General features: G+C 43.1%; 5 protein-coding genes across 5 annotated transcripts; 1 reads left to right on the top strand and 4 right to left on the bottom strand. All coding sequences in view use genetic code 12, as the record gives it.

Annotated features, from left to right (window-relative positions):
• Nucleotides 1–2,028: 2,028 nt before the first annotated feature.
• On the top strand, nt 2,029–5,790 carry FOB63_002268 (uncharacterized protein; the record flags this gene model as incomplete). Its single annotated transcript, XM_002616694.2, has 1 exon — nt 2,029–5,790. The coding sequence occupies one exon, from the start codon at nt 2,029–2,031 to the stop codon at nt 5,788–5,790; it is 3,762 nt and encodes a 1,253-aa protein (XP_002616740.2).
• Nucleotides 5,791–5,925: 135 nt separating this feature from the next.
• Nucleotides 5,926–7,605, bottom strand: AGP2 (Agp2p; the record flags this gene model as incomplete). The annotated part of the gene is made up of 1 exon (XM_002616695.2): nt 5,926–7,605. One exon carries the CDS (start codon nt 7,603–7,605, stop codon nt 5,926–5,928), a length of 1,680 nt encoding a protein of 559 aa, XP_002616741.2.
• A 1,316-nt stretch (nt 7,606–8,921) lies between these two features.
• Nucleotides 8,922–14,531, bottom strand: FOB63_002266 (uncharacterized protein; the record flags this gene model as incomplete). The annotated part of the gene is made up of 1 exon (XM_002616696.2): nt 8,922–14,531. One exon carries the CDS (start codon nt 14,529–14,531, stop codon nt 8,922–8,924), a length of 5,610 nt encoding a protein of 1,869 aa, XP_002616742.2.
• A 396-nt stretch (nt 14,532–14,927) lies between these two features.
• On the bottom strand, nt 14,928–16,478 carry FOB63_002265 (cytochrome P450; the record flags this gene model as incomplete). Its single annotated transcript, XM_002616697.2, has 1 exon — nt 14,928–16,478. One exon carries the CDS (start codon nt 16,476–16,478, stop codon nt 14,928–14,930), a length of 1,551 nt encoding a protein of 516 aa, XP_002616743.2.
• Nucleotides 16,479–17,124: 646 nt separating this feature from the next.
• On the bottom strand, nt 17,125–18,783 carry PCK1 (phosphoenolpyruvate carboxykinase; the record flags this gene model as incomplete). Its single annotated transcript, XM_002616698.1, has 1 exon — nt 17,125–18,783. One exon carries the CDS (start codon nt 18,781–18,783, stop codon nt 17,125–17,127), a length of 1,659 nt encoding a protein of 552 aa, XP_002616744.1.
• Between the last annotated feature and the right edge of the window lie 638 nt (nt 18,784–19,421).

The following is a 19,421-nucleotide window of genomic DNA, read 5'->3' as shown; positions in this document are numbered from 1 at the left end:
TCAAACAATTTGCAAGCAATTGGGTGATGAAAATTACAGATTATTCGTCTACCGTGGGTGTCAAGTTCGAGCACATGGTAGTTTATTCCGTCGAAGTGTGTTTTTGAGCCAAATTATCGTTTTTTTCGCATTACTGGGGCAACATGCATACGGGGATAAAGACACACGTTTCGGTATGGGTAATTCATTTTTGGTACAGTGCGTTGCATTCTAGACAAAGACCGTACCATATAGTCGAAGTACCGAGGAACTGACAGGTGTTTTATCCTGTGATTATTCAAGAAGTCGACGTTAGTTCGCACTTATGTCTCCCCAATACTTCTGTTCTTGATGTGGGGAACTACTCAGTAGACCTAACGAGCTAATTTGTATTTTGAGAACCTATCTTATCCAGAATATTAGCATCGTATTCTCTCTAAAACAAAACCATTGCTTCCCCTATTCCATCAACTTGTCATAAGTGAATACAGTATCAATGTAATCTACATTTATCAGTGCCCTAGAAATTGCAATGTCTATTCTCAATGCTGCGTATAAAAGGGCATGTGCCCTAATGGTTGTAAATACACGTGATCGTCTCACACTGTATATGGCGTCAGTTTTTTTTGTGCGCACCCGTGCACCTGACAATCTTGCCTCGCTCGGAGCGAAAAACAATTTTCACTCACATACAAAGTTTTCCTTCTCCATCGACAGCTATGATTGAGCCATCGTTGAAAGCTTTAGCTTCCAAGTACAACTGTGAGAAGTCCATCTGCCGTAAATGTTACGCTAGATTGCCACCAAGAGCCACCAACTGCAGAAAGAGAAAGTGTGGTCACACCAACCAATTGAGACCAAAGAAGAAGTTGAAGTAATCGGACAGCCCCCGGTTGTTGTGCTTGCTCCAGTCACTTTTTTCTGTCGTTTCACCTCGTTTATACGTTCGAATGACGCTGTGGCTGTTTGCCTGCGTGGATTATTTAGCTTACAGTTAATACATCATCTATTGGAGAAAGACGTAGTTGTCGTTTCGTTGGTCATCAGAGTGGCTGGCTTCAAGAAAACGGTGCATTATCCAGAACAATCTGGCATCTCTGAGCCCTTTGCACAACATAATCATATGTGAATGTGTTGTGTTCTCTCTAACAGAGTATCTCACTTTTCCCTCTTATGACCTTCCAAGCCCTTTCTTTTTTCTAATGTTCCATATAACTCTCATACCCATTCTCTTGTTTCATGTGGAATATCTGGGCCCATTGTTATGATTCATTTTGCCTACCACTACACACCCAGCATCTCTACGGCCTTTACAGTCTCGCGCACACTTTCTCTGCTTAGCCACCAGTTGCCTTGAGTGAAATGTATCATATTGCATTTGCCAATTTTCCCCTCGGTTTTGTTCTGTGTAAGCCCTAATTGTTTTATTTTTTCCTTTTCTTGGCCTGAACTTTATAGCCACTCGTAACACTAAAAGCCAGCAGTGACTCTACGTCTATCCTGCGCTTCCTGTCTCATAGCCTTGTCGCATAATGAAGTCATAATACGTGTCTGTAGAAATACACCAATAGGCCAAATAGCTTCTAGCATAACTTACCAGTGAATTGTAATAACTGCCGTTAGCATCAATATCCTAAACTAACGTTTGCCTCTATCGTCATCCAGCAACACAAAGTCGTGCGCGCACCACTTGATTCGACTGTCTCACTCGCTTCAATATGTCCCGTTTCTTGATCGTTCTCCATTTTAACTTCTGTGGCTGCTTGTTACGCGGCCTTTTCCAGACATCCATTTAATCAATAGCATCCTATCATCTAATCATTTATCACTTGTTCCAGAACCGTATTGTCGTGACCCCGCATTTGATCAGTTTCCATAATCCACGGCTTCATAAGACTCCCTTGTCTTTTAGCCGCCCTTTGCATTTCTCTTTCCGCATCAACATTCAAGCCCAAAAGAAACCTAATCAATCCCTTTTAACGGCTTCTCTTTTCATAGGACTGTTCCCCGACGCATCTATTATCGCTGGTGCACTAAAACTATACCCCTATGAACAATAACTCCGGTTTTCTGCCCTCTCGTGGACATCCGGCAGAATCGCCCGACTTCTCGTCGCCCGAGGAACACCAGAATCTGTTTCTGTTTACGCAGTCGCCTCTGTTTGGTCCTCTGGCCGCGTCCTTGCCCCAGCAAAAACGCCAGAACAGCATGTCTGCTTACCAAAGCAATCCATCCAGCAAACGTACGCCCAACCCATTATTAGTCCCGCTTGGTCTTCAAAGCTCATCACCACTGGTTCCTGTGCTTACTAGTTCAAATCTGGCACAGAACAGATTCGCCACTCCACAGTTTCGCCGCAATGTTCGGAAGCAGGCTCCGTCGCCGAATATTGTGGCTAACATGACCATGAAGACACCTACGCCTTCTGCATACGAAACTCCTTTAAGTCCCGGTGCAAGGCGTCCATCTGCGCCAAATAACTCTGATCTGACCGGGTCCAGTCCAATGGATCAAACTCAGCCGAAATGCACCGATAATGAGCTGGTGGCACTGCCCGCATCGCAACAACATCAACAGCAACAACAAGATATACACCAAGTACAGCAACCCCAACCAGATCCGCGTGATCCGTCAACATCGCTGGCCACCCAACGGGCTATGTCCGACGAAGAGCAACAACTTGCCACCAAATTGAAAGAGACCTATAAGAATATTGTCAACTTCGAGGAGATTGTGCAAAAAAGTTGTATCGAGTTGACTATCAAGATTAATCAAAGCAATTTTGCGGGTCATTCCTCTTACACATCTTCCATTTATGCGCAACAGCAACTGCAATTTTCGGGCTCTCCATCTTTGCAAGCATCCGCTCCTGTGGACACAACAGAGCTTTCTAATAGTTTATGGACCATTTACTACCACAACGTGACGTTGCTTAACAACTACTATGACTTCCTCATCACAGCATTGAAACCGACTACGAATACAGCCCAGTTTAAGACAGGCAAAAACATTGTTGATTTATATAAAATCCCGCGACGTATGTGGGTGTATGGTATTGTTGGGTTCTTGGAAGTGTTGAAAAATATCATGAGTGTTTTCCAGGAACATGAAATCTTTTCATGTTTCATTGCTTACTGTTTCAGTATCGTGTCCAATTTGACTGATCCATCTCTAGAAATGGAGGGCTGGTGGTGTGAAAAACTTGGTGACTTGTCACGAATGGCAATTGCTTTATATGCATCGAGATTCATTGACTGGAAGATCTCCGCAGAGTACTGGTACTCAGTGGTGATGAAGACTATGTATGGTCACGGTAAGATTTATTATCACATGTGCACCGTTCAACAGGACAATTTGGATGCGCTCGTGAACATTGGTAAGTCTGTCATATGCAGAGATCCATTTGTGCCCACTCAACAGTATCTCCGCTTGGTAGTGGAGAACATTTGCACCCAAAGGAACATCCTTTCTTTACTTGAGTTACCCATCATCGACTTCATAAAGATCCACAAGGTTCTTTTAAGCATTCATTCTAATGCTAGTGCTCTTACCCATAATGTTGACGAGCTTGGTAACCAGACAGAAAACATCTATGATGCTCAGATTCAGTATGGTGTCGATTTGGTAACTCGTTATGGCATTACTTTTGGCTGTGATTCGCATGGCTACAACTTTTTCACAAAATCATTTTGCATCCCCGGTGGAGCTCCGACCAAATACGGTGCAGACCCGTATGATCTGTACGTCAAGCAGCAACACGAACAAGAACAGCAGGCAAACACTTTAAACACCATAGAGAAGATGAATTTTTGGTTCAATAAAGGCTCCCTTTTCGCCATTGCAAATGTTAACCATCTCGTTGGTTTTGGAGATCCGAAGAATCCTTTCGCAAAAATTTTCAGATTACCTGAAGCATTGAAGGAAAGAAAAGAGAAGAAGGAACGGAAACGCAGATCAAAGAGCGTGAGTATGCAAGAAGAGATGCCTCAAAACTCACAAGGAGCAGTTTCTGGCATAAATGGATCTGAAAGTCCTTTCTTGGTTGCTGCAGAATTGTCCATTACGGATTGGTTTTACTCGTTGACCTATATCAACAAATCAGTACTAAAGTTATCGCTCCGCATTTTAAATCACTATCTCATTGGACCCAAACAAGCATCCACATGCCATGTCATCGTCTGGCTTTACTTTCTTCTCGCTGTGGGAGAGGCAATTAACAACTATCCAAACTCCAAGCATATGTTCTTATGGTTATTCCGTAAGTTCTTCCCATGGAATTCTTTTATCAACTACTTGAATGCATTGGTTTCTGTTGCGGGTAACAGTAAGCACTTGAATAACATGTGTCGTGATTACCTTTTGAAGTACCCAAACTACGTCGATTACTTTAACCAGAATGAATTTTTGCCTGAGGTATGGAAATGTTGGGGTACCTTATGGTTTGATGTCATCTGTCCTAAGCGCGATTTCAATGATTTGGAATCCGCAGGGGTACTGACTGAGAACTTGTTCGATTTGCCAATCTGCGGCACTTCACCCATAATCAACATCAATAATAGTGACGATCACAGCCCCAGGGCTAAGAGCAAAGCTGCAAGCCAACAAGAAAATAATAACGACGAAAGACTCGTTCGTATAATATTATTGGCGAGACTTCTTGCCGACAAATTCGAATTTGGTCTTGTTAGAGCAACTGAAGGTTTCAAATTTGATGAGGCGATATACAGCAAGACCGAAAGTGACTATTTGGCCACCTCTGCATCACCCGATATGGTTAATGAATTATTTGCATTCGTCCACGAAGTGATGTATGGAGACGGTCGCCTAACTCAGGATAATTTCATTACACCGATTTCTCCTGCTAACCTTGTCAATGTTCAAAACCTCAATTCTCTCAGTCCGGAAGACAAGGATAATTATTGGTTTCATCTTAGAAGCAATGATGACTGGAACTCTAATGGCCAACACGATATGAGGGAGGAGATTGCCGATGATGAGGAAATAGAAGGTTATGCTGATTCCGAGTTTGATGATGGCTCTGACTATGACCAGCAAATGTTACCAGAAACTGAAGCCACAGATGTTCCACAAATGATTGAGCATCGGAATCCTCAAAGTGCTACATCAGAAAGGGTCCACCAAAATTATAATGACCTTTACAGCGAAAGCTATGTGATGAACTCGGATATTATTCCCTTTTTGTCTAATTCTCAAGTTCATATCGAGGGCGATTTGGGTGATCGGATGGATAGCTCGCTAACATACATCACATTAGATACAAACATATGGTTGAAGCATTGTGGACGCATTTTCAAGTGTGTGAGGAATCATATTTTCAAGGTTCTGGTACCGCTTATTGTCTTCCAGGAGTTGCGATCATTGCGTAAGTCAACGGAAGCGACAATAGCAGATGCTGCCACTCGGTCAGTTATAATCATCCGAGAATTGTATTTAGCACGAGAGATCGTTCCTTTGCGCTTTGACGGATCAGTTGCGAGCGATATCAATGAAACTACTGAATTCGAGAACAATTCCAATTGGATGAGCAATGTGGATCTGACTATATTGAACGTCGTCAATGAGCACGATGAGGCATGCAAAAGGATGTTGAAAGGCTTGAATGCTACAATCAACCAAAAGAATGCCTATGTCCTTGATAAAAAGGCCGCCAGAATGTTCCGGTATTGTATTTTGGTGACCGACGACAGGAACATGCGCTTGCGGGCGAAAACTTCGGGCCTCGTGAGCTACCAGAGTAAGTGGCTCTTTGGGCAACTTGAGACAATTTTTAGTCACAGATGCATTGACTAGAAACAGTTTCAATTCTACATTACGCATGGGAGGGAATAAACGGTCCTCGTGATCGCATGATTAAAAATGTATTAAACAAAAACGCAAGTAAAGAATGCAAATACAGAAGAGAATGAATATAATTCGCCGTAGGAATTAGAGGAGCCAGCCCAATGTTTTTTCAACAAAGCCGTTTCTCTTTTTGTCACCAGCTTCCATGTCAGCATAAAGCTGGTACTCGTGCTCTTCAATCTCTTCGAGGCCAGTACGAAGATCAGCATCCTCAGGTCTGATAAACTTTGTTCTCTTCCAAACCTTCCACACGAGGAACACGGCAATCGAAACGAACAACATCACATAGTTGTACAAGAACGTGTCCACAGACCAGTGACCTGGGATAAACACGGTGTAGCCCAAAATACCTACAACGATCCATAAGAACGTTGTAGCCATAATAGCAGTGTAGGGCTGGAAAGCAGACTTGAAGGTAAATCCATCTCTGTCAATCCCTTGGGCCTTGCATGCTCTGTAGAAACACAAGTAAGTTATACCCATGAATGCATAATTAAGAATTTGAGAACCAGTACACAAGGAGACCATGTAGTTCAAAACCTTGGTTCCCGAGCTGCCCAACTGCATCAATGACAATAATGAAAACAAAATGGACACAATAACACAGTAGATAGGCACACCCGATCTTGTACAGCGGGTGAAGAACCTAGGTGCAAAACCTTTAAGCGAAAGGGCATAAAGTGCTCTAGATGAACAGTATGTGTACGAGTTTCCAGCAGAGAATGCGGAGGTCACAATCACGGCATTGACAATATCAGGGAGCACGCTAATGCCCAAGTTATTCATAGCAGCGACATATGGGGACGCGGCAGCGTTGGAGGAGTCAGATGTTCTCTCCAAATATCCTGGGTCGTTGTACGCAATCAAAATTCCCACAGAAAGGGCACCACCAATGTAAAATACAACTAACCGGGCCAAAACGGTACGGAAAGCACGTGCCATGTTCTTTCTGGGGTTCTTGGCCTCACCAGCTGTCATACTAAGATACTCAGCTGACACCACGACGAAACATGCGGAGAACAAACCAGCCAAAAAACCTTCGAATCTACCTGTCGCTCCTGTAGTGATGTGCTCTGCGATGGGACCACCCGAAGCTTTCCAATTGCGGAAACCGTAAGCATCATGTTTTGGATTTCCACCGCACATTGTGATAAGCGTGAAGAATAAGAGGCCCACGCACAAAATCAATTTTCCGAGGGAAAGCCAAAATTCAGACTCACCATAAGCCTTGACGGCAAAAATATTGAGCGCAGCGTAAATGACAATCTGGATACATAACGGAATCGCAGGAGAGTAGTCGTCACGCCAGTAGTGAATCATACCATTGACTGCGGTGATTTCAAAAGGGATGTACAAACTCTGCATCAACCAGAAATTAATAGATGCTGCACACTCAAAAGCCGGGTCAACTACTCGACCAGCCATGCTTAGAAATGGCGAGTCGATCGGTAAATAACACACCATCTCACCGACGGAAACCGTTAACAGCAAAATAACCGTGGTCCAAAATAAGTAGGAAAGTAAAAGGCCAAGGGGACCAGCCGAAGTCAAACCAGTAGAACCAATGGTGATAAATAAACCAGTTCCAATGGAACCACCAATGGCGATAAGATTAACATGCCTCAAGTCCAATGATCTCTTCGTGTGATAATTGCGGGGCGAACTAGAAACACTGCTACTGTCGTCCTGAGAAAGGCCCGCGGCAGTCTTATCGGAAAGCCTAACAGCAGGGTCCAAGGTGTCTTTCTTCTCCAAATCAGACATTATGATGGCAGAAAATGGGGGAAGTTATGAAGTTAGAGGATTTCAGCCTATTGGAAGACTTTTAATAAACAAGAATGCGGAGGGACTAAAAGATAACGGATGCGCCTTACGGAAGTGTTCTTGCAGTTTAGATTCAAGATTACGCAGAGCGGCGCGGACTGATAAGACTCTTCTTAAAAAGGGAAAGAATTCAGGCACAGGACAAAAATGGGAAAAGAAACTTCGCACCTTTATCACCACCTTATATGTACTTTTTGATGCCATAAGCACCATTACCTGTTTACGACAAAAGAGAAAATTTTCAGGCCTGACCGAACATATCTCACTGCACAGTGACATCATGGCGCACCAACAGCGTATAATGGTAGTCCCACGGGAGATTCCGTTACTGCAGGAAAGAATATTCCCCTCTCTGTACCGGAATGGCTCTGTAGTATGGTAAAGCGTCTCTACAATTAGACCACTTTGGTTCTTAAAAAAACTGTCGCATGGAGGGAACTTTCAGAATTCTCAATTCTACTTGTAAGTCAACTTCTACATTTCTTATGATTCTTTCTTTCTTTCTCTTTTTCCCATTTTCCAATTTTTTTTTTTTTCTTTTTCCTTCAGTTTGCACACTTCATTCATTTCTGGTAAGCACTCTTTCTACTGCCAAGCGCCACTACACTCGTAGCTTAACCCTATTAGGATAACGCAAAAGCGGTTGGATACTTGAATCATCCTCGGCTTTATGTTGAGTACGAAACTTTTCGCCGCTTTAAGCTTCTAAGCTTTCCAGTACCTCTTCTAGTTGGCAACAGTATTTAATACAATCTTTGAACGATGCGATGCCTCATGTCTATGGATGGTCACGAGTCCCTCGCGTCATGCAAACTTTTCGAAAAAGGCTCAGGGCATGCAGCATGGACAAGTGGAAGTGCATGTTTTGCATGATCTGCAGGTCCAAAAAGTGTGAGGTGTGCTCCCCACCCCAATTGTGGTAAGACATTCACAACTTAAGCTATAGGCAACAATGCCGTCATCATATTTATTCACTGTGAAGTATACCAAATGTGAGGGATATACTCACCCCTCGCTCATACCCCGTACTTATTTTTATAAACCCTGCATTCACGAGCGATGCGCATCACTAAGGAAGAAAAAAAAAAATACAAGAGACGTGCACTTAAGACCTTACTGCATAGGGGCACTTGCAGAATTGATTCCACAATGAGAAAAGACTCCCTGCATGCTATTTAAGAAAATTTATGAACTTATCACGTGAGTACTCGGAACCTTTACCTAAACTAGCCGTCTCCGGCAGATACTTCAAGTCATTAGACTTGATCATCTTCAATCACGGCATCTATAAGCGACAAAAGACGCACAATCTCCTGTAACCCCACGTACGATATATCCTCGTATGTCTCCGGAGCTTGGCCATCCTCAAGTAACGCATCTCTCTTCATAACTCCGACGATAAACCGATGGAAATGCTTCATTAGTTCTTTCACTTGTTCAACCCCCGGCTTGTAAGAAGAGCCCATGGAAAGGAGCATCGTTGCAATAAGTTGAAATGTGGGCACTAAAAACTCGTAGTAAGATACTAGTCTGCCCTCGTCCCGAACGTGGCTATTCTGTCCAAGTGCCACCGGAACATCTAACGAAAGTTTGATTCTTGCATTTTCGTGTTTGTGTTGACTGATATCCTCACTGCAGTCAATGATCAAGTCAATTCCCAAATCGGCATCGATGGCCAAAAACTTGAGTTGTTTGATCACAGAGAATATCTCATGCTGAAATAACTGTGCTGCACCTTGTCTCGTTTGGGCTATTCTTATTAAAAGGTATAATGTGGATTTGAGTGCCGTGAGCTCGTAAAGAAGCGTGTCAATATTGATTCCAGAATTCTGCTTTTCGTCTCCATTAACATCGCAAGCCACAATTATCTCATCAGTTCTCTTCAAAGATCTCACGAGCAATGACAACGAATTGTTTCTGGTTAATGCTTCAAGAATGGTGGTAGACTTTTCCATGCATGACAAATGAATCAAAGACTCCATGAACACTAGCGAGGTGATACGAGGAGTTCCTTCAGAGTAGATCGAATCATTGCAAACAATATCAATGAATTTTTTATCAATAGAGCGTAAAATTTCCACAATTTGACGAAGGGAAGTTTCGGCCTTGATACTTCCTTGAATGCATTTGTTGAGCAAAAGATATAAATCAGAGCGCAACGTGGCAGTAGAATTTAAGCACAACACCCCACTAACACAAGTCTTGAATAAAGGGAGAAGCCTTTGTAAGTAATGCGAGTTCTCCTCTCCCAAATTAAGTTTGTTCTCTTGTTCGTACAACTCAAAGAGGAAAACACAAAGAGAAATTAACTCTTCTGCAAGCAGAATATCTCTTTCATAGTATTCGTTGTTGACCTTGGGAAGAATAATTTGGAAGACATTGAAGATAAAGTCCGTCTTGTTTATCACACCCTCATATGTCACGACTTGAATAAACTGAACCCACGAATGTAAAGACTTTAATTGCAAAGTCTTTAATTGGCTAACATTATTGAACTTAACTAAAAAGTCTTCAATGTGGCTGAAATCCGTAGTTATCTCATTCACAAACGCTGCCTTCGAATCTTCAGTTGGGAACTTGTGTGAGGCTACCTGACAACTAAGCTTAACTAACTTTTTAATCACCAGGTCCTGATTTCCTTCCTCTTTATCTTTTACGGATTCCATTAATAGATACCGCATATTATATTTTCCGTTAAATTGTTCAAGCTTGTGATCGTCAAAGTTGCAAAAACGGAAATTCAAGAGATCCAAAAAGTTCAAAATTTTCGGCGTGCCATCAAGAAATTCTGATCCATCGAGTAAAAGGCTAACATAATACTCCTTCCTGTAAAGGGAGTTCGTAGCATGAAACTCTGTAGATAAGTATTGGAGCACAGCATTTCTATATTTGATAAAGCTGAAGAACGTCTCACAACTACTTTCATTGAACAAAAACGCATTTTCAGACCCCTGCAGGGCAACACCATTGAATTTGTAGTTCTCCCACGTTGTCATGTCATCGATTATTAGTTGAGCTGAAAGCAATTTCGCAAACAAATCATACTTGCGCAAAAAATTCAACGTCGTAGTTGATGAAATTGGGTCTTGGCACAATCTCACAAAAATCTCCATTATCATGGAAGTAAGTTTAGCTGGCCCAAGACCGATATGATGGCTGTATCCTTGACTGTAATCGACTTCTGAGATCATATTCAAGGTCGAGATCAACAATTCCACTAGGCTCAGAAGTAATGTGTCAGCTTCTCTCTCTTGATCAAGCACGAGTTGGCTGTCCTTTATATCAAATCCAAGAAGGAAATGAGATACAGAAACTTCATTGATTCCATTCATGTTTGATAACAAGTATTTTAATATCTTGAACTTGATACTCAACTGATCCGTGATGGTAGCAATTTGCTGCGTAAATCCATACTGTATTTTAAAGGACTCGTCAATGCTATTGAAGATGTCCAATAACCTGTTCCTTCGCAAGAATTGTATGTTGTTGGATTTCGACACGAATAAAGAACAAAGTGACAACTTCCTTATGATTTCCAACGCGCTATCGGCAATTTCAAGGTCTGAGCTACCCACATACAAAGCAATGTTAACAATGCTTGGAATATGGAACAAAAGGATTTCATAATAAGACGATACGCCTTTTGTACCCAAATTCGATGGGTAGTAGATGTTATCGAAAACAGTTTTTGGAGCAGCCAAAGCTAAACTTAAGCTTGTTCCGTATCCCACAGCCGTAGATGGTGGTGAACCATTATCAGTGTTCTTCAAAATTGGAAGCAATCCTTCGATGAAAGTATCCTGAAGAGCCAATATGGAATTTAAAGCTTCCAATGCACCCTTCACCAAAAACTTTTGGGAGGATATCAAATTTATAGTCTCGGCCCCTATATTAATAATGTCTAGTAACGCTTTGGAGGCATTCTCATCAAACATATAGTTTAAAACGGCAACAGAGTGGTGTAGTTTGACAAAACTTGTGTATGACAATGTTGCAGGTTCGTCTGAAACAAGTTGCAGCTGCGCAAATGCCTCTCTTTCACGGCGCAAATCGAGTAAAATGTGTGGTGCAACGTTATTTACAAACGGCCAATCCACCTCGCCTAAAGCTGATTGGATGATGAAGATAATTGAGTCCTGCAAAATCAACTTGTGCTCCTTTTGTTTAAGTTTGGGCGTCTTGGCGAAAACTTCCACGATCAAGTATTCGATATAAGGCCATACACCAATCTGGTTCTTGTGGCGGTGCCCGAATCCCAAGTTCGATGGATATAATAGTTGAATAGAAGACAGGGCTTTTTTACCACTTTCCAATGGCGTAAGTAAGTTCTTCAAAAGAAGAACAAAGTTAATAACTTCAGAGATGTTGTTTAGACTCATCTGTAAACCACTCTTCATGTTGATTCCGCGGTGAAGAGTTCTCAACTTTGAAAGCTCATTTTTTCCTGAGCTTAATGATGTAGTAGATAGAGATACACCAGCGTATCTAGTAGTATCAGAGGGTGCTGAATTATTTGTGTCTAAGTCATGAAGACTGTGACATATCCAGCGATCTAAAGTATTCCATATTTTGAAGCGAAGATCCAAATTCTGTTCATTCTCTGCGAAATCTGCCAACAAGTTGAGTATTAAATTGATGATTATGGTCCTATTCTCATCGTTAAATACCACTGGTATGACCTTGTCATCAGTAGGTGCCGACTTTGCTGAAATAATCAAATTATCAAATTTGAGGAATCCAATGATGACAGGAAGAAAACAATTAAATGCTGATTGTCTCAAACTTCTTGATAAAGGTGAATTTTTGTTCGCATTCTTTACAATGGCTGAAATAAGCATCAAAAAACCAGATATGAAAATAACAGAATCCTCTGATAACTGAATTGACACTGACTTCTTGAGTTCATTGTCTTTTTTGTTTGTGTATGGGTTTGAAAATAAGATATCCAGTTTCCTTTGCTGTTGCTTCGTTTGAAGGTTCAAATCATGCTCTAAATTTTCCGTTAATGAATCCACGTAATAAGTTAAGGAATGCAATATGGAATCCACAGAAACCTTGGAGTAATCATTACGTTTGATACTTCCTCCTTGAGCGTTAATCAAGAATTCCCACACCTTGGCACTAACAATTTCTCCTGCAGAAGTCAAACTTGCCAATAAAAGACAAAACGTGGCAGTGATCAAAGGAGAGGTGTTATTTGCCAACCCCCAATTAATAAAACCGGCTATGTTAGCTTCATCTCCAGTCCAAAATGCATTGCATAAGTCTGGTCTATGTGTATAGGTGAATGCGAACGCTAAATAGAAACGATCTAACTCCCCTCGACTTGCGATAGATTCAAGATCAAGGCTATTTCCATCAGTTTTGCTGTCGTGATCGTTGCTTCTTTTGCTTAATTCTGCTGTATTAATGTCTTCTTCCGTTTTTGATTCCGCGTCATCTGAAGCCAGCTCAAGCTGTTTCCTATTCATAGATGACAAAAGGAAATCTTCTTCGCTGTCACGAAGCAGACTAAGGACAATCGCTGCATGGTTGATGAAATCGCTGAAAAAGCTGTGGAAAAAAGGTGCTAATAGTTGATTGGAGAACTCATTGGAAATCTCGAATGACAGGTAATCACAAAGGATGGCCATGTTGGTAAGTTCAGGCCGTGATTTCGCGATATGCGATAACTCTTCATTTCCTGAGTAAATCAACTTCACGGGTTTCAAGCTCGGAAAGTTTCTTTGAAGCAATGGTCTAAAATCGTAGAGACTTCTTCTCTCATATAAAACCTTTGTCTCTGGTGTTGCTGACTGTGCCGCGTAACAAAGAAGTTGCTCGAGCGTTCCATAGCTTATAAGCCATTCGACATATTTCAAAATATCTTTCTCAAAATCATACTTTTTTGTGCGGGTTTCTTCGTCTTTGCACCAAGGAATCATTGCAATGAAGAAAAAAAGCTGGAGGACCAAAACATATGTGCGGATAGACGAGTTTTCCAAGTTGATAATCTCTCCACTATTGACTTTGGAATAGTCCGAGGAAAGAGCAGATACAAAATTCAGATGCAATTTAGAGACCTGGTCATCAGGAAGGTCCGATAATGAGCTGATAATTCTCATCAAGGAAGGGAGGTAATGCAATAGAAGAATATCAGAATCATCTTTTACTGACTCATTGATATGAGACACGATCGATGAGTATGACTCGAAGTTTCCAAGCTCCAGAATATACTTGTCCACTATGGAGAATAACACCTGCGCCAAAAGACCATGGATCAGAAAAAGTTTATTTTTCATGAAAACAATCTTATCAACAAACTGAACATCATTGAGATCGCCCGTAGCCTTTTGTTTATCAATGAGATCGTTCTGGATTTGAAGTAAGCTGTAGATTTTCTTAAAACTAGCAATAATCGATGAAAGCATTGTAGAGGCCTGGTTTTGTTTTATGATAGTAGACAACTTCACTGTGGTCACCAAGTGGCCAGCAATATTCAAGATGTACTCATAGCGTTGAATAAAAGCCAAACGACCTGCGTCCACAAGGTCAAACTCCTTTCCTAGAGCAGAGCTAGCGACTTCAAGAAGCTCTGCGCACGCCAATTCATCCAAATCAAGTTCAACGGACAAGGAGCTTGTGGCGGCAAGAAAGGGTTTATTGAATTTGTACTCATCGCCATTGAGCAAGACAACGGGTTTCCCAGTTTCGCCAGCAGCTAGTGTCGATCTACTCTTTTCGTTTTTCGATGGAACGGTAAGAAGCGCCCGTAAATCTGGACCGATGGAGGAATCAAGCAGTTGCGGCACAGATGCCAGGAACTTTATGGCATTGTAGCAAGATTCGAATGCCTGCGGATTCCAATTTAGCAAGTCGGAGGCCATTGGGGAAAAACAGTGAATTGGGCAAAAATTTGTTGTGAGTAGGTGCGCGAGTGCAGGAGCAATGGGTAAAGCAGGTAGCCAACGTGAATATGTGTAGGAGAAGATCCTAGATACAACGATTATGTCGCCTACAGATAGCGGCTGTAAGCGAATCAGGTCAACTTTCAGCTATTTTAGGGCTTGATACTATGGAAGGATAGTGGAGTGCTCATTTTATCATCATTTTCATGAGTATCTGCGGCGAAACCATAGCACGATTACTTCACTAAACTTAACTAAATTAATTGATGGGAAAGGACGTCAAATAAGTACAGTTACTCACAACGAAAGCACACAATTGATGATTCCTGTAAACTAGTCAATTATTTGCAGAGTTGCTGATGCGCGATTGTGAAATTACCAAAGGGCAATATTAGCCCCGTCAAAAAGTGACATTGTCAAGTGCGTGGCCTTTGCAGGCGGGTAAACACTGTCAAAGGATTCGATGTGCTCAAACATTTGCAAAAGGCGAACAATCACATACAGTGCCTCGGTCAAGGCAAATTGCTGGCCCAAGCAAATGCGCGGACCGCCGTTAAATGGAAGGAAAGCCCATCCCAATTTCTTTGTGCGCTCTTCGAACCAGCGTTCGGGGCGGAAGTCATTGTAGTCTTTGCCATAGTGTACCTCGCTACGATGCACAGAATACACTTGGTAAATACACATGGTACCCTTTGGCACAAAAATCGGCTTTGACTCATCAGGCCCACCCCCATGTGGAAGTGTAGTATCGCGTGTGGCCACCCGGAAATTGGCAGGCACTGATGGGTACATCCGAAGCGTTTCGTGCAAAACGGCGCGCAAGTACTCGCATTTTTTCAAGGACTCGAAGGAAATCGCGGACAAGTCTGCGCTCTCGCCCAAACCAAAGTGAAATGAAATCTCCTCCCGCAAACGCGCAAACACGGCCGGGTTGCGCGCCAACTCAAAGAAACAAAAGGACAAAAGACCAGAAGTAGTATCGCGTGCGGCGAGCAATACATTGAGGCATTGGTCGCGCAATACTTTTGGGTCGCGCGTCTGCTTCATCAACTCATACAAGAACACATATCCGCCGCGCGATGAGCTGTGAGCCTCTTTGTCGCTCGCATGCAATGCGCGCTCCACGAAAAAATCCGTAACCTGGTGCACAATACGGTTCTGGCGCCGAAATTTGAAGCCATCCACAAGAAAGTATAATTTTTGCAAACTGAGCCTTTGGAACAATATGGTCTGCGTGTAATTGAAAGCTTCGGCGAAAACTGCTTTGAGCGCCGGATCAAGGCCCGTCTCACTCTCAGTTTCTCCATCCACAAGTGACTCGCAAGACTCACCAAATAGGAACTCCGTACCCGAGTCAATGGTGAGTTTGGCAAAGAGTGGCTGGATGTCAAACCGCTCGCCCTTAGTGCCGCGCACTTTTTGTGCGAGCCGTTGCACATGCCGCTCCAACAGCTGAACGTGGGCAATCTGTTCGCGCGCAAACTGCGGGCGCAACATGGCGCGTGAGCTTTTCCATCCGGCTCCGTCAAGCGTGAAGATGCCATCGCCTAGCGTCACTTTGATATGCTGGTTGCGATTTCCCAAGTTGAAATCATTGAACTGTGTAGCCAAAATCGCCTTCACGTTTTCAGGATCGCGTGTGGTAATGGCATAGCGCCCACCCACAAGTAATCCGCCGGTATACACGCCGGTGATTTCGAACTTGGACTGGAAAAAGTCTGGTGCCCGCCCGATCTGGCGCATCTTGAGCATCTCGCGAACCACCTTGAACCCAAGACATTTATCGGTGCCATAGGCGGGCCACATAGCGCCAGAACGCTTGTACGCGATGTATCTTCTGATGTACGACCCTGCAAGGTAAATTCCGATGAAAAGGAGAACACTGCTCCAAATGGACATGCCGCCAAAAACGCCGTGAAGCAGCATTTGGAGAATGCCTTACGAGGAACTTGGTCAATGGGGCATGTTTAAGTACTACTAGGTTTCGAGTCTCGTCTGGGACAATGCCCTAGACTGTAGAGAAGACAAGAGTTTGTGAATGTGATTTTGCAAGTGGTTCCAGTCTCTGGCTATTGTATCTCTGTTTGCAAAAAGAGCATCCGCTTGCGCTGGACCACAGGATTTGCTACTTGTAAATTGCTTGTGATACTATTCTAAAGGTTCTGTTTATGTTCATGCCCATACCACTAAGACCTGCGTTGGTGATGGTATCTTCGCGAACGGATATCGTTATAATCTATGCGTGGGCTATATATGTAGCCGCGCGCCAACGTTTCAGGCCCACAATGCAATTCCTGTTTCCAACATTCTCACTCGATTGTCAACTCTAACAGCCCTATGGCGTGTGACTAGCTTTAGAGATTTTAAAGTGCGCATTATATATTTAGTCTGGCCATTATCACACAAGCACATTGTGTTTTGTGGAATATGTGAGCTAACTCAACGTTAAAGAGACCCTAAAAATATCCACACGCGACCATTCTTATGGTATGTTTTACATTTCGCCAATTGATACGTATGTTCATTGATAAATATCGATAGCAACGATTACTATAACCCCAGCCGTAACTGCTTAAAGCTCTGGACCAGCAGCCTTCACCTCCTCGGTAGCTTGGTCAGCGTATCTGACAAAGTTCTCTGCAAACTTGGAAGCAAGTGACTTCACTTCCTTGTTGAACGAGTCCTTACCTTGAGTCCATGCAGATGTTGGGTTCAAGATTTCGGAAGGAACACCTGGACAAGCCTTTGGAATGTTCAAGTTGAAAGTTGGGAAAGTCTCGAATTCAGCCTTGGCCAATTCACCGCTGTGAATAGCATCCAAGATGGCTCTAGTGTACTTCAAAGAGCATCTCTTTCCTCCACTGGAAACAGAAGAACCAACCCATCCGGTATTCAACAACCAGGCGTTAGCCTTGTGTTGAGAGATCTTGTCAGACAATTGCTGAGCGTACTTCATAGGGTGCAAAACCAAGAAAGGTTGGCCGAAACAAGCGGAGAAAGTAGCTTCTGGTTCAGTGACACCTTCCTCTGTACCAGCCATCTTGGAAGTGTAACCGGAAATAAAGTGGTACATGACTTGCGAGTTGGTCAACTTAGAGACTGGAGGCAAAACACCAGAAGCGTCACATGTCAACAAGATGATGTTAGTTGGGTGTCTGTCAGCCAAACATGGAATCTTGGCGGAAGGAATGAAGTCAATAGGGTATGCACATCTGGTGTTTTCCGTGATGCTGTGGTCACTGTAGTCCACAACCTTCGAAATTGGGTCGTAAACAACGTTTTCCAAGATGGCACCGAACTTGATGGAGTTGAAAATCTCTGGCTCCTTCTCGGCACTCAAGTCCAAACACTTGGCGTAACAACCACCTTCAATGTTGAAGACACCGTTGTCAGACCAACAGTGCTCGTCATCGCCAATCAACTTTCTCTTAGGGTCAGCTGACAAGGTCGTCTTACCTGTACCTGACAAGCCAAAGAACAATGTCACATCGCCCTTCTCGTCACCTTGGTTACAAGAAGAGTGCAAGGTCAAAATCTTGTACTTAATTGGCATCAAGTAGAACATGACAGTGAAAATACCCTTCTTCATTTCACCAGCATATTCAGTACCCAAAATCACCATTTCCATAGCCTTGAAGTTAATTTCAACAGATGTGGAAGATGTCATACCCTTGGTGTGGATATTGGCTGGGAACTGGCCGGCGTTGTAGATAGTAAAGTCAGGCTCACCGAAGTCTTCAAGCTCTTCCTTAGTTGGTCTGATCAACATGTTGGTCATGAACAAGGCATGGTAGGCTCTAGCACAAATGACTCTAACCTTGATTCTGTACTTTGGATCCCAGCCAGCAAAAGCATCGACAACGAACAACTTTTCTCTTGTTCTCAAGTAGTCCAAAGCTCTCGATCTGGAGATTTTCCACGTCAACTCGTCAACTTGCTTGTTAACAGGACCCCACCAAATGTTATGCGTGGAGGTTTCTTCGTCGACAATTCTTTTGTCCTTTGGAGATCTACCGGTCTTTTCACCGGAGTAAGCCATCAATGCACCAGTGGAAGAAATGGTGGTACCTTTCTCCAACAAGCCGTCCTCGTACAAGGTTGGAGGAGGAGCATTGTGTCTGAGAAGGACGTCTTTATTGAGCGATAATTGCTGCACTAAAGGGTCTTGGATTCCCTTAATACTTGGGTGGTTGAAGTTCAAAGAAGATTCGACTGCGACTGGAGGAACCATGGTGAGTGATGATAATGAAGAGGAAATTATTTATTGCTCGAGGACAAGCCAGTATTTATATAATTTGCATTGGAAAGTGCCCCGGAGCACCGGAACGACTGGTGGTAAGGTTTCCCGGAGGAAGGGAAGGAAAAGCTGGGGTAGCACGCTCTTGTGAGCACAGGAAAAAACCGGAACAGGATGGAAATTCTCGGAAAGCACTTACGGCTACCCCAGATTCCCCGGGTCAACGGATTTGTCCTGTACTTAGTCCTGATTCATGGTACATCTGCACCAGCCAAGCCCCGGGACAACGATAATTCCCTCAATAAGAAGGCGTTGAGTTCATGCAAGGCATAATTACTCACGCCTGAGCAGGATCATGCGAGAATATTTACTTCTACTGACTATCTCAGGTAACTCCAGCTGACGCGTGGAAATATCCTGGTTGTGAAAAGAGGTACTGCATGGTTGACAGCGGGGTATACCAGCAAGTAATAGCAAGCCGAATGGGTCTTATGCATACCGTATACCATACTTTCTTCGGCAGGAATGATATTCTTCTTTGTTCGAGCTGCGTTTTCTGTGCCTTAACGACGAAGTGGGCTCATTTCAATGCACTTTAACGTTATTATGGATCGGCCTTTGACACGGGCCTG

This window comes from Clavispora lusitaniae (genome assembly GCF_014636115.1).
Source record: "Clavispora lusitaniae strain FDAARGOS_655 chromosome Unknown tig00000078_pilon, whole genome shotgun sequence".
NCBI lineage: Eukaryota > Fungi > Ascomycota > Pichiomycetes > Serinales > Metschnikowiaceae > Clavispora > Clavispora lusitaniae.
This window is presented reverse-complemented; position numbering and strand designations above follow the sequence as displayed.